This window comes from Phalacrocorax carbo, chromosome 4 (assembly GCF_963921805.1).
Source record: "Phalacrocorax carbo chromosome 4, bPhaCar2.1, whole genome shotgun sequence".
Classification (NCBI taxonomy): Eukaryota; Metazoa; Chordata; class Aves; order Suliformes; family Phalacrocoracidae; genus Phalacrocorax; species Phalacrocorax carbo.
In genome coordinates this window covers 36,250,108-36,264,907 of record NC_087516.1, presented here as the reverse complement: position 1 = coordinate 36,264,907, position 14,800 = coordinate 36,250,108, and the positions used below count along the sequence as shown (strand labels likewise).

The 14,800-nt window shown below is 35.8% G+C and overlaps 1 protein-coding gene across 4 annotated transcripts in view; it reads left to right on the top strand.

The window, feature by feature from the left end:
* Nucleotides 1-14,800, top strand: part of CFAP96 (cilia and flagella associated protein 96) — a 16,998-nt gene extending 2,198 nt beyond the window's left edge. For 3 of the 4 annotated variants that reach the window (XM_064449600.1, XM_064449602.1, XM_064449601.1), the window contains exons 2-9: nucleotides 116-303; nucleotides 1,929-2,148; nucleotides 4,287-4,388; nucleotides 4,834-4,971; nucleotides 5,060-5,135; nucleotides 6,366-6,545; nucleotides 8,041-8,213; nucleotides 10,033-14,800. In XM_064449600.1, the coding sequence (XP_064305670.1) occupies nucleotides 207-303; nucleotides 1,929-2,148; nucleotides 4,287-4,388; nucleotides 4,834-4,971; nucleotides 5,060-5,135; nucleotides 6,366-6,545; nucleotides 8,041-8,213; nucleotides 10,033-10,081 (1,035 nt within the window). In that variant the 5' untranslated portion in view covers nucleotides 116-206 and the 3' untranslated portion in view covers nucleotides 10,082-14,800. The remainder of the gene's footprint in view (nucleotides 1-115; nucleotides 304-1,928; nucleotides 2,149-4,286; nucleotides 4,389-4,833; nucleotides 4,972-5,059; nucleotides 5,136-6,365; nucleotides 6,546-8,040; nucleotides 8,214-10,032) is intronic. The other variant, XM_064449603.1, reaches the window with a different exon arrangement.

Sequence of the window (14,800 nt, the reverse complement as noted above, 5' to 3'; positions counted from 1 at the left end):
TGTAAGACCAAAGCTGTCAATCAGATTGTACAATACTTTCTTCAGATTATATTTATTGCTAATATTTTTAACCAAAATTTTTTGCATTTTACTTAAATAAACTTTTTGTTTACAGGTGTCGACTGCTTATAGACTTTTGCAGTAGAACAAATAAATAAGGATACTTCAACCCTTTTAGTGCAGAGCACTGTCACACGGATCCAGCCATGCCTGCAGAAGGAAAAAGTGATATGGAGAGGATTGGCCTTTTCAGTGAAATGGGTTATGTTACCATTGGAGATAAATATGTATCACATTATATGCGTAAGTAGACTTAATTTTAATCACTATTTAGGGATAGGGACCACTTCTAGTACCTGTCTACTTGCAGAATCACTATCTACAAATGTATTTTTTAGTTAGAGGGAACTGCTTTTTCCTGCATAGTCTTTGCTCAGGTCTGTATTGTTAAGAGAAAGGCTTGATATGTTGGAATGAATATTTCAAAGAAAGGAAAAATCCAATAAAACTTAAAAATATGTATGCATAATAGACTGATCTTTTAGTGTACACATTTCTTTTTAATATTAATTATCTGCAAGTTATTTTCCTGCTTTTGTGAAAAACAATAGTGTTTTTTGTGTGCTTTTTCAGCAAGTTTTCTGTTATTGACAATTACATTGTCATTATTCTTAAATTAGTGTTGTGGGGGTTTTTTTCTGTTCTGGTCTGACTCACATGTGTGAGATTCCCCATTCTGCCTTTTTGAAGAATACTCTCCTTGTTGTTTAATGAGTATACTAATTGAGAAAGGTAATTTTTGTAATTGGTAAGGTTACAGAGGTTAACCCTCTCTAGCTGCTTTGAAGTGATAGTGATACCATAAGTCAGCAAATATAAGAACCCTCTAAAACTCCGTTTGTAGTTTTAGAAAGCAGGCATTCTTTATTGTGGTGCTGGGGGCACAGGGGATCGCTCCTCACGGTGTGCGCACCGAGTTGTTCTACTACAGGGGTTATATGCAATCAAAATATAAATATTCATTAAATTTATAGGAAATAATGACCATATTCATACTATTCTTCGAATTCCTTAATATATGCAAATGTCCTTAGCACATTTGCATTCATGTTCATTGGTGGTCTTCCAGGGTCCTCTGGTGGTCATCAATAGTCTTCCTCACCATGTCCACTGGTTGGACTCAGTCTCTGGGCACACTCAGTTCATTTCTGGGTTGGTTATACATTTCATACTGATACTAAACTAGATTATTCTAGTACATTTCCCTTATTTATTCTAGCCAAGGATATAGTGTCTCCAGACTCCCTTCCATCTCATCACATATAGCAAGTATTATTTGTAAAGTATTCCAAGTATTTCAAAACTTAGCTATGTTGCTCCGATTAGAGGAGGCTGTATGTTCTTCTGAAGCTGGTATCAGGTATCAATAATGCAAAATAACCCTGGCTTCTCAATACAGACATTTCTGCAGTGGTGTTGTGTTAGGGATGAACACGCCCACCAGAACCCCAGCTGATACGCCTCTACCACAATGAGCTGTCCGGGGTTCAAAACCCAACTGGAAGCACTTAAGCTATTCTACCTGGCCTGAATCAGTGGGAGAGGGAGATGTTCCTCTGAAGTATTACTCCTAGTATATAGATAGGCATTAGCTCTAGCTCTGAATTGTAATCTGGAGTAACTAATCTCTCTGCATTGTCTGTAAAGCAAGTGTAGGGGTTAAAAAGAACTAAAACTAGGTGCTGTGAATACCTTCTTGTAGCACTGTCTTTCAGACACAGCTATTTATGTGCATGATTTACAAGATAAGTGCTCCATAGAACATTCTTTTAGCCACTTGGATCTGGACCTCGGGTTTTTTTTTTTAATGTAGGCTAAGAGAAGCACTAACATTGAAAGTTATTTACAGTGTTTACTTTTTTTTAAAGGCCCTTTTAATGAAGCTGCAAGCAAGAACAGGCAGATGTTACCTGGGGGAACCAAAACATTGTCAGCTCTGCAGGCAGGTTATTTTGAGCCTCAGTTTGTGAGGATTTTTGATGGTGAAGCCTATGCAAACCCTGTTCAGCTAAGGAGACGGTACAGGTTGGCAGAATCAAAGAAAAATTTGGGCAAAGCTTTCCTTCCCAGTAATGGAGACAAATTGCCGTAAGTGTTGTGAAAATAATTTAAATTGACCCTTTTCTGTATGCTAAAGATGACTTTCACAGATTTTTTTCATATAAAACCTGTGATGAAAATATAATGCTTTTGTTTTATATAATGTAGTGTTTAGTACTGAGCGAAAAATTTTGAGCAGTTACACAGGGAAGGCTGAACACAGGTAGAATGAGGCTTGCTTCTAACTACTGTTTTTTGCTGTAAACAGTTTTCTTACCCTTTAGCTTTTTTATTTTCAATGGAAATTAAGATGGCTGTGGGAAAAGGGTGTGGATAATTAACAAATGAATATTTAATTCTAATTTAGGAGAAAATCTGTTGGAACTTGTCAGATACAATATCTTTTTCCTCCCATTTCTGAGCCTCCCAAAATAGTGATGGCATATATATTGCATAAACAGTAGGAAAAGGGGCCATTATCCAAGTGCAATGTTTTCCTCTCAGTGAATCCATATCCATTATCTTTTTGCTAGAAAAAATGCCAGTTATCCTATAGGATGATCAGATGTTACAGAGCTGAGGAATATACACAGAATATTAAAGTAAATCCGTCTTTGCTATTTGCACAACATTAACTGCATGACAAAGTGACACCAATGCAATTGGTGTCATGACTATTATTATTCACATGTGAAAAACAGGTAGGGCCTGGTTACTCATAACTACAATCTTTTTTTTTTCCTTGGTGCTGCAATAAGAGGCAGGAGGATTCAATCTGTGTACAGGGCCTAGTTCTTACAGACTCGTGGTTATGTTTAGTCTTTCTGTCGCTTTGCTTTTGAAAAGTTTGGAGAGTAACCTCTTATTTTATATAGGTATGTTTTAGGATGTGAGGATTAGCTATGTTCTGTTGTATGTCGCAGGAACATCTTAGTTTTTAACAGGAATGTAAGACATTGTGTGTAGGCTTTCTGTTGGATATATGTGTGCGATTTCTGATGGGACAGACAGTGTGTGAGACCCGTGTTCAAAACTTTCTTTCAACTACAACTTGACTTTATAGTAGCCAAATTATTTGTAAGGGTTTAACTGTTAGAAAAGCCTAGGCAGTGATTTCAAATCCACGTCAGTCAATGAGAGGCCTGTTCACTTACTTTCTGTGTTCCGAGTCCAACAGTGGGAGTCTTGCTTGTAACAAAGATCTGCTAATGCGTTCTCTTCCATGTACTGCCTCCACAAATGCACTTGTTGGCTGTTGGGTGCAGCAGCTCGTGCTCTTATTCTTGTTGTAAGACTTGAATTTTTCTGGACATGATATTTAGGACAGGTTCTTTATTGTCTTTATCCTCTCCTAAATCCATACTGGCAGAGTAGTACAAAGCAGAGACTGGGAAAGTGGTTAGGTTGTCTTTTAATGGAATCCTGAAGAGAGCGATTATGTTTCTTATATCCAAAACTAACTCCCATCATAACTAAGGAAATAGTGCAGAGCTTTTTTGCCTTTTCATTGAGTTGTTATTCTTGGCTGCCTGAACGCTAAGCAGCTCTTGGGAATCTTTCCTTTATGTTGGAGCCACGTTTGTTGTTGGCAAATGGAAAGGTTGCAAAGATGTCTTATTCTGAAGATGTGACTGAAGCCTGGGCCTTTCTTTTCTTTATATCTCTATTCTCCACTATTTTGTTACTGGCATATAAAAAGCCTACACATAGAAGTGATATCTAAAGATTATGAAATAAAGCACTTAAGAGCTAGGAAATACTAAGATAAATGTTGTCTGTGCACTGTTGGTTTGCCCATTTTTTTCCTGTATTTGGGTTTATGAAGTCCCTAAATAAAGGAGGGTAATGAAAAGGCAGGTTAGTGTTCTGTGTGAAGATGACAAATGTTACCTTGGCATCCTAATCCTGTCAGTATTCATTAATGGCCCTTTTAAGTAGGAACTCATTGAGATACTTTACTCTTGCCCCACAGTAATTGCAGGCAGTACAGGCAAAGCAGATTGCTTTGGCTATCTGGCATAGATCTCATACAGTAGCCCTGTTTATTTTTCTTCTATTCTGCTTTGGGGTGTGGGGACAGAGGGTTGGTTGTCTGGGGCTTTTTTGGGATTCTGTAGCTGCAGCTTAATGGACCAAATTGCCATTCAGCTATTTCATTAGTTTGTCTTGGACATTTTCTCCTTTAGTGGCTGTATGATCATGTACTTTGCTGACCAGTTTATGACATACTGTCAAAAACTGATTTTCAAGTTGGTCTTTAAAAAAACAGTCTTCGTGACTTCAGACAGGTACCCTACCTTGCCTGCCGCTCCATTATCATACCAACACTAACTGACTGTTCTCTGTAAACTTGTGGGAAAGACTGTCCTCTTGTCATCAAGCATCAAGTCTGTTTAACCTATTCCTCTGGGTCTCTGCTTGTGAATCTGTCTCTACCGGTGCTACCTCACCTTGTTGGCGCAAAATTAAAACAACCTCTATCAAGCATATTTATATTATTAAGATACCTTAAAACTTCATCTCTGCCGCCATCTTGTTTCTTTTTTTGTCCATAACACTGTGCATGGAATTGCTGTAGTAGTAGATTCATGGACAGTGGATCTGATCTGGTTTTATGTTTAACTCTTGAGAGGTATATATAGTTTCCTACTTATTGTCATTTTAGGACACTGCATATAAGAAGCCTGAAATATTTGCAAAACATTAATTAATGTCTTCATTTGCTATTTTTAGATGTGGACTTGGCAGCTATTATGGAACCATAGGAGGTTCGTATGCATATTTCAGTCCACAGCTGAAAGCCAGAGAAAGATACATTCCACCTGGAAAGAATTTTTATACTAATCCAGGAAAGAAAGGAACTGGATATGGGTAACTTCACAATATTGCTTCTTGCGGAGTATTTTATTAAATATTTCTTGAGGTTTGAATACCTAAGTTATTGATTTTGTTTCTGCAGTTATGCAAACCTTACCATAGGTGAACAATTTCCACATGAGCCTGATGGGTATGAAGTAGAAAGAATAAATGCAAAGGTAAAATATTTGTCTTCATTATGTATTAGTGTTATGATTATTTATTGCAATTTACATGAACTTTTTGTTCCCTGTGGTGTTTCCTTTAGCTTGAAATCACTAATATTTATTTACAAAGTGGAGGGAGGAAAACAGATTAATGAACATCCTGTATAAAATAGATTTAGGTATTGTTCATTTATTATTTTTTTCTTTGTGATGTCTGGCAGTAACCCACACAAGTTCTACCATTCAGGATTTGACTTTGATTTTTGTTTTTTTAATCTGGAGACCTTAAGTTACAATGCAGTAATGACCAAATTATGCCAATAGCAAGAACAGTAATACTTGCATGTTGTTGTCAGAAGGATGGGACCTCATTATTGTAGATGCTGTATAAAATAAACCTGTTCCTTTTTTCATATAAGTTCATAAATCTATGAAAACTCTTAAATTTGCTTGCACTGATTTTAGTTATCCTGTATATTTTCATAGTATATAGTGAAAAATGGCAGCAGGAGGACATTTTTTGGTCTAGGGTAAGAAAAAGATTAGAAGAAACAGTTCAGCTACCTGCAGTTGAGGCAAATTGAGTCAAACTAAGTACCCAGTGCAGAGAATGAGAAGAACAGAGAAAAGAGGGAGGTGGGATTTTTTTGCACTGGATAGAAAAAAAAAAAAGGAATTTGCTCTGAGACATTGGCATGAATTACCAGGTGATACGGTATTACTGATGGTACATTTTCTGCTTGTCTTTTAATTGTTCATAATGTCTTGTTTTATTTCAAAATGGAATATAGGAAGAATAGGCAACACCTCACGGGGTACAAAGAACCACTTGCTAGAGAAGCTCAGCTTAGTAAGGTGTTCATAGTGTGGGATATGCAGTGGCCAGGGTTCGCAAGTGTGAGCAGCTGGTATGCATGCAGGCAGAATCTTCAAGCATGTATATATGCATGTATGCCCAAGATACAGGTATACAATACTGTTAGATACACCTTAAATGCACAGTGCTTTTCCTGACATTTGCCTACCATACTTACATAGTGATTGTTGTGCTTTTCCTGGTTAGTGAATCTATGTTCCATTATACATGGTGGGTATATAAAATACCTTGATCATCAAACAAGAGCAAAGAAAGTTAGAGTGAACATTCTCCAAGACTAAATTTAAATGCTTTCTGGTTTTCTCTTAGAGTAACATACAGTAAAAATCCTGAAGAATGTTTCTTTCAAAGTATTTGTTTTACAGAAAGCACAAGAGGAACACAAGCGGCTGGTTAAAGGAGGGCCTTTCAAGTTAAATCTATATCCCCAGGAGTATTTTGACATGAATCCCTATTTTAATGACAAACCTTTGCCACCTCTGAAGAAACCACCTCCAGAGAAGCCAATTGCACCACCTTTCAAGCCAAGTTCTCCTGCTAAAAAGGTTAGTTTGTCTTATAGCTACTGGGGACAAAAGATAAATATTCAGATATTTCCTGTTAAAAGCTCTCCTTACAATACATGAGATAGAAATGTTTCGTTTTGCTATTAATTTCTTATTTTTCACACAAAAGATATTATTCCATTTACTTCCTTTTCAATTTACAAAACAATGAAACCTTGTTGACCCAACAACAACTGCTAACTAGTCTGAAATAACCTAAAAAGTGTTTCTCTCTAAAATCTGCATAGTGCAGTTAACATACAGTTAATTGACTGCATACACCACAAAAAGATACAAAACAGAAGGTTATGCAACAAATGACAGTTAGACTAGATCACTGTAGCAAAATCAAATGCTCTCCTGTTTTGGTCACTCATATGGCGGCCAGTCACAAGTGGTGTTCCCCAGGGCTCATTTTTGGGGCCAGTCTTGTTTAATATCTTTATCAATGATCTGGATGAGGGGATTGAGTGCAGCCTCAGTAAGTTTGCAGATGACACCAAGGTGGGCGGGAGTGTTGGTCTGCTCAAGGATAGGAAGGCTCTGCAGAGGGACCTTGACAGGCCGGATTGACGGGCAGAGGTCAACTGTGTGAGGTTTAACATGGCCAAGTGCTGGGTCTTGCAACAACCCCATGCAACACTACAGATTTGGGGAAGAGAGTGGCTGGAGAGCTGCCTGGTGGAAAAGGACCTGGGGGTGTTGGTTGACAGCTGGCTGAACATGAGCCGGCAGTGTGCTCAGGCGGCCAAGGCGGCCAACGGCATCCTGGCTTGTATCAGGAATAGTGTGGCCAGCAGGGGCAGGGAAGTGATTGTGCCCCTGTACTCAGCACTTGTGAGGCTGCACCTGAAATATTGTGTTCAGTTTTGGACCCCTCACCACAAGAAGGACATTGAGGTGCTGGAGTGTGTCGAGAGGAGGGCAACGAAGCTGGTGAAGGGTCTGGAGAGCAGGTCTCATGAGGAGAGGTTGAGGGAACTGGGGTTGTTTAGTCTACAACTACCTGACAGGAGGTTGTAGTGCAGTGGGTGTTGGTCTTTTCTCCCAAGTTACTAGTGATAGGACAAGAGGGAATGGCCTCAAGCTGCATCAGGGAAGGTTTAGATTGGATATTAGGAAAAATTTATTTCCTGAAAGAGTGGTTGGGCATTGGAACAGGCTGCCCATGGCACTTCAGGGCATGGTTTAGGAGGCATGGTGGTGTTGGGTTGATGGTGGGACTTGATGATCTTAGAGGTCTTTTTCAATCTTAATGATTCTACGAACATTTAAAACTAAGGATTCATCAGAATAATGGCTAAAATTTTCCTTAATGTTTACCTTGCAAATTTAAGGAATATTTGTTTTTGGTTTCTGTGTAATATGATGCAGCCTGCTGTTCAGTGTTCTTACTTGCTTTTGCATGAAAAATATTTTCATTAACTCAATTATATTGTAGATTGGCACTTCAAAAAGTTGTGGGTTTTTGTTGGTTTGTTGTTTTTTTTTTCAGTCAGGGGGCATGAAAGGAGGCACATTTGATCCTTACCCAAGCCATTCTGCTGACCCTTACGTAATTAAAAAATCTAAGGCTGTCACAACTAATAAAGAACGACAGATTTTTCATCCTCCTCCTGGACCAAAAAGCAGACCTGTTATGAGCATAATAAATTTAAATGTCATAAGGTAAGCTCCTTTAATTTGAGTTCATGTTTCATCTATGCTGTTTACCAAAAGTCATTAGCACAGCTGTTTATTACTATCCTAATAATTGACTAGACAAAGGCATGAATTATTAACAAAAGGATAAGAAATTTATAAGGAACTTGGCTTTCAAAATTTATTCCTACTCTCTTCTGTAAATTCAGGTTACTTTATAAGGCTATCTGCATCATAGAGACGTTCAAAATCATGCTATACAGATGTCACTGAAAATGGTTTAGTTTTTTTTTTAAATTGTTTTCTGACTTGATAAATGTAAAAAGACCAGGAATATTCATGTTAGAAACAGAATCTGTTTTTGTTTTCCTTTATGTTTATGTAATAAAATTGGCTCCCTCTGCTGTCAAACATAATATTAGGTAATCTAAGCCTGTGAAGCTTTTGAAACAAAGGCACTCAAATTGGGTTCCTAACTACAAACATATTACTGTGCAATGCTAGATTTATAGTACACAGTGTCTATATATAGGTAGATAAGCATACAATTCTTTACTTCTTTAACCTTACTATACTTACTTTAACCTTACTCATATTTAAACAAATTTATTTTCTGGTTTTGGCTCTGTTGTAATTCAAGCAGAAAATCAAGACTGTGTTCTTTTAGAGTTGTTTAGAGAAATAACTTACAAATGCAGACTTCTAAGACTGCATGTAAAACAGTTAAGCATATTATTTTGCATACTCCATGAGTAACATGAAATATTTTAGAAATACTTGATTAAAATTTGAAAAACTGTCTTAGAGGAACCTGTTTCACATTTGGGATTTGTCTTTTACGTATCATATGTGAAATCTAAGAGATACACCTCCCTTATACACCCCTTTCTGTTCTAATTACTTAATTTCACCACATATTGGCATTTGCATAATCACATTTTAAGCTGCAGGGATAGTTTGGAGTTTTTATTTACGCTGACAAGGCAGAACCAGAAGCTACATATTACTCCACATTGCTTTTTGTTATTAATGGAAAGTCGGAAAGAATTGAAAGTAACTTTTTGGTACACCAAAAAGCATGGTAACTACCAACATTGCTGTAAGAAAGTACAACCTTCCATGTATGCACTGGTATTTTTAAACAAGTTAAAGGAAAAAAGAATGGTTTATTGGTCGTCTTATCTGTGTAATTGTTTTTATTACTGTTTTATCAACAGAATAAAAATTCATGTTCCCTAGTGAAATGTTTTTATTGGAAAAACCCCTGTTTGTGAAGTAGTTTTCAAAATTGAAAGGAGGGGACTGATTGTGAAGTATCACTATGTGCTCAGAGATATAGTTATCATGGACTCATTCAACATATTTGTAAAGAGAAAAATTTCACATACCCAACAGAAATTCCACAGAGAGAAATTATAACTAGTATTTAAAATTCTCCACTACTATTTCCCTCCTAAGAATTTTGAAGAATGGATTTATTTTTGGTTCATTATTCCTGGGTTTAATAGAATGAGAATTGTGAACTGAATTTATTACAAGTGTGAAGCTCATAGCTCATAGGTTTTAAGACATTTTTCAAACCATCTGCTTCCCCACTGAATTGTAGTTCTTTATGTACTTATCTTTGGATATTTGGACCATAATCCTATAATTGGATTTGCTGGTGTAGATTCTTGCTCTCATGCTGAGCTCTAGTGAAATTAATTTGACTTCACGAGGATTCAAGTCATTAACTCTAATTCCAGGACTGGGTGTACCACAGTGTTTCATTTTTACAAAACCTCTTGTAATTTGTACAATGATATTCTATAAAAATCTAATAAGTTTCTCCTCATTTACATTTCAGATCATTAAATGTAAAGAACTACAAGACTGCACAGCTGACATCTTATTAGGTGTAAAAGGTGAAATGAAGGGTATGCTTTTTAGACCCTGTAAAAAATGTTAACAAAGCAAATAAACATGTGAAGAGTGGAATTCAGGTATATAGGGCAATCCAGTCTGTCTAATTATTGGGAATGCAATCTTATGTTTCTAAATATAAAGCTGTAATAAATAATTTAAGATTATTAAGTCCAGGTTTGCATTTTTATATAAATTTTCATTTTATTGCTTACCTGGACTTCTGAAATGTACTTTTAGAAAACACACTTTCTAGTGAGTAATTTGGGTTGCAAATTGACTAGACATTGCAGTGGAAGAAAGTGCATATATTTTAAAGTGTGTATTGGTGTTTGTATTAACCAAGTTAGTCACATGTGGCTCACAGTGAAACTAAGGTCATTGTTTCCCTTTAGTAGAATTACAACTTGTACTTTATTTAAACTATAATTTTCTGTAAGAACTGTCTTAAAAATATATACTTTTTAGTTTTGATGACCTTCTCAAAATGACTGATATCAAGCATTGTTCACAAACACAAGCAAGCTGTTATGAAGGGAGGAGTCACCTCTGTTTACCAGCATCTGTTTACTGCTCTTCCTCAATTTCCAGATAACCATAAGTGCTACCATATTCTTTAAAACAGCTTAATTTCACTTTGTGGAGGGTTCCTAACAAATCTGATCCATCTTTCAAAGTAGCTTCTTCTCAGATATATCAGATGTATCATGTGATCCTGAACGTACATCTTACCTACATCTTAATAATTGTCAGGTTTTTATATGTGGTCCAAGACATTTGTTCATGTAAATTAAGGCTAATTTATTATAAAAACAAACAAAAAACTTTCTAAATTATTAAATGAAGACAAAATTTCTTTATTCATTTTTATTGAAGATTTATTGTACCACTGCAGAATATTCATGAAATGGTATCCTTTCGGCTGTTCACAGGATAATAGTTTTTTTAAAGAAATTCCAGAGTGGATCTCACATTTCCTGACATCAGTGAAAATAAAAATAAACCAAAGAATTGTTGGTCAGGTCTTCCAGCGTGTGTTGAAGCATAAAAACCCTAATCTTGAGATCAACAGGATCCAACAATATTTTAAAATATTAATTTACACAAGAATTTTGATGTTTTCTCTATCCAAAGACCTATAACAGAATTCCTTCCTTCTTTGCTTATACCTTGTATTAGATAGTGGTCCTGGTGCTGACCTTAGGTACCTTAGTGTCATCTTTGTAGAGAGCGTCAGGAGCATTTGCCATGTTGTTCACTTGTGAAGTCCGCAGATGCAGTGTTCTTAGGTAGATTGAACTGTACTGTATTTCCTCCTAACTGCTGTTCTGATGTAGTATAGCTGATGAAGACTGCTCTGAGGTTTTGCTTTCTATCCTTCTGTCTCTTCTCTTTTCGCAATTCTTCCTTTTCTATTTTCTTCTGTATTTCAATAATCTTTTCATTCACTAACAAGATGGGGATACTGAAAGCTGATTAAAATATATGGAGCTTATTTAAAAAAAAAAAAAAGAATCAATCCAGCTTGTTTGAGAAGATTTTGGTGTATGTAGTCTGGCCTTGTGTGGTCATCATGGGAGCCAATAACTTCATCTGATAAGTCCCCACCAGAAAATGTGTGGTTCCAAGGAGCTGACACCCAGTTCTATCTAGGGCCTCAGGATGCTGTTTTGATACAAACGGTATTGTGTCCCTTGGCTGCTTGGCAGAACATTTGTCTGTGTTGGTGGAATTTAGAACTTTCTTAAATTTTATTGCCCAGTTATCTAAGGTAAGGAGGACATTAGACATTGCATTGTTTTTATAATAGCAGCTTCTCTACATCCTTACAGTATAGATATAGCCAGTTACCTTTATAACTGATTCTGTCCACAATTTAATAGTTACAGTCTGAAGCAACTTCGTGATTATGCAGGCATTTAGATATGATTAAACACCTGATCATCTTCTCAATAGCCCAAGTATTTACCATTTTAATGACCTTACTGACATCGGGTGTGCAATGCAAAATCGTTGCATAATACTTTTGCCTATCTCCAGTAAAAAACCACAACAAACCCTTTTGTATCTTTTAAACATTTTTTTACAGGGAAAAGCATTAAAAACTAGACTTATATCTTAAATGTAGATTTTAGTCATTCTACTATATGTATCATTCATGATACAAAATTATGTTCTATTGCTTTTAGTGTCTTGTATTACAAATCAGATAAATAATTGTCAATTTGCTGCAATCAGTCTTTATGAATTATTGGAAAAATAGGAAGAAATGGATTACTTTTATGTCTCTGAAGATGATATGGCCTTTATTGGCCAGAAGCTTGTACACCGAGTGTTGGACTAATAGGAAAGTGAAGATAAATAATTACCTCTAAGTCTGTTCTGGAAACACCAATAACTAATTACATGGTTTTACTTTCATGGATTTATTTTTAAAGTAGAGAGTAAAAAAGAAAGAAGTTCCTAAAAAAAAAAAAAAAAAAAAAAAAAAAAAAAAAAGCAAACACCAGAAAAACCAGTCCTAATAGCATTGTAGAGACACCCTATACAGGCAGCTTCAACTTCACAGAATATTATATGCAGTGTTTTTGAGAAATTCTTCCTCCCCATGACCTCTTGGCTGAGAAAATCAGAGTATTTGTGCAGTGATTATGTCCAAGAGGATAATTTTCACAGCTTTTTTTCATAGCCTTTCATAGCTGTGTGACCATGTTCTCTGAATATGTTTACACTGAAAATGTTAAAATTCATGTTTTAACTAATAAGCTAAGTCAGTATCTATTATAAAGAGATAAAGGGTACCTTGTGTTTCTTTTCTGTCTAAGCTTTATCCGATTGGAGTCTCTCAAAGTCCTTCTGCAGCATCTGTTTAGTATCAGAACATTCCTGCAGGGTCATTTCAGGGTTAAGTTTTTTGGCTTCCAGTGTTTGCATTAATGGAAGATGAGTTTCCACTTCAGATTTTGCCATGGTTTCTTTTTCTGTTTGTTGCATTTCACTCTGATTTCTTTCAAGTTCTTGCTCTAGGGAACTATTTTATTTTGTAAGCTGGGATATTTCTATCTTCATTTTTTTTATTTGTTTCTTGTAACTGGAAGCGTTCCTTTTGCAAGAACAGCAGTGTTTTTTTCTTCTACTTTCTTGTTCTTAATTTGAAATCATATTGTGTCTGTACTGAATGTTGGTTTCCATTATGGAGTTGATTCCCCTCTTCCTCAAGGTTGTTTATCTGGTATTGGAGTTCTTTACCTTTTCTTAAGAAGTTCTTTGCTTCCTTAATAAATTCCTCATTATCGTGACTTAAACAACTGGATTTGCACACTTTTCAGCTAAATCCTTAATTTGCTTATTACATTTTGATATTTTTTCTTTCAAATACTGTATGGTAAGAGGTGAGAGGTTTCACTTTGTTCTTGAGCTGAATTTTAATTTGGAAGATTGCGTACTGTTTCTTGCAATGCTTCAGTTTTGCCGTCATATTCAGAGGCTACTTTGATTTCACTGAACTTCTGATTTCCTGGCCTCAGTAACATTTGATTTAAAGTAGTCTGTTGTTATTTTTCTTATTTTAGTTGGTCTTTGTTATCAAGCATTAGTAGCTTATCTTTTCTGTCTCAGAAAAAGAATAACCTGGAATCTGTCACCTTCACTGTAATCGATTCTAAATTCTTTATGTACATTTTTGCTTTGAGATTCTGCTTTTTCACTGTATACTGTTGTAGGAGAACCACCCTGTGTCCTGGCACATTTGGAGTCTTTATAAAATTCTTGATCAAAATGTAGGCCATTTTCTTTAATTGGAACTAAGCCAATATGTGATTCATCTAAAGAGGTCACAATTTCTGCACTTTCTTTTAGGTTATTTAATTTTTCTCTGGGTAAAAAGCCCTATTTTTCCTGCATTATCTGCTAATAAATCCAAATTATTTGACTGTCTTCTGAAATTCTTTTTTCAGCAACTTGGTAGGATATTATTGTCTATTTTATGAAATTCTTTCCCAAATTTGGGAAAAGGTATATGGTGTTTAGATTCACTCAAAATGACCTCCTCATGGACAGCGTTCAACCTTTCTGTCTCCCAGTCAGTGCCAGATAGCAAATGTCCCCATTTATGTTCATTTTTTAATTGCAAATATCCTGTTGTTTCCAAACAGATCATCTGAATTTTCAACCTTTTCTGTTGCTATAGTTTTAAGCAAAATCCTATGAGGAATATTTATATCACTGATGAAATTTCCAGTAGAACAGGTTCTGCTGACAGTAACATGAAATGGAATTAACTTTGAAAACAACAGAGCTTCCTTGAGTTTACAGTGATATAAATGAGAGAAGGATCTAGACCTTCCTTTTTTTAACTGAGTTTCATTTTTCCTATGTTTTTCTGAGGTTTTAAAATTGTTTTTATAAGCCCCCAAATAATACTGTGACTAAGAAAGAGCAAGAACCTAAAGTGAGATTTTCTTGTCAGCTTTTGTAAGGTGGACAGATGACTAAATGTGTACTTAATGTACACAATAGTCTAAGAATAGATCTTACTTAAAACACCTATGGCAGTATCTAAAAATGCAGCAGGAGGCTTTTGTATTTTAAGAGCATTTGTGTTCTACTTTTACCGTGTTACTATTCTCCAGAGTCTGTTGCTGAAATGTCTGAAATCATTCCAGCTATTGCTGAAGAATCTAAAATGTATAAAATGAATATAATAACATTGG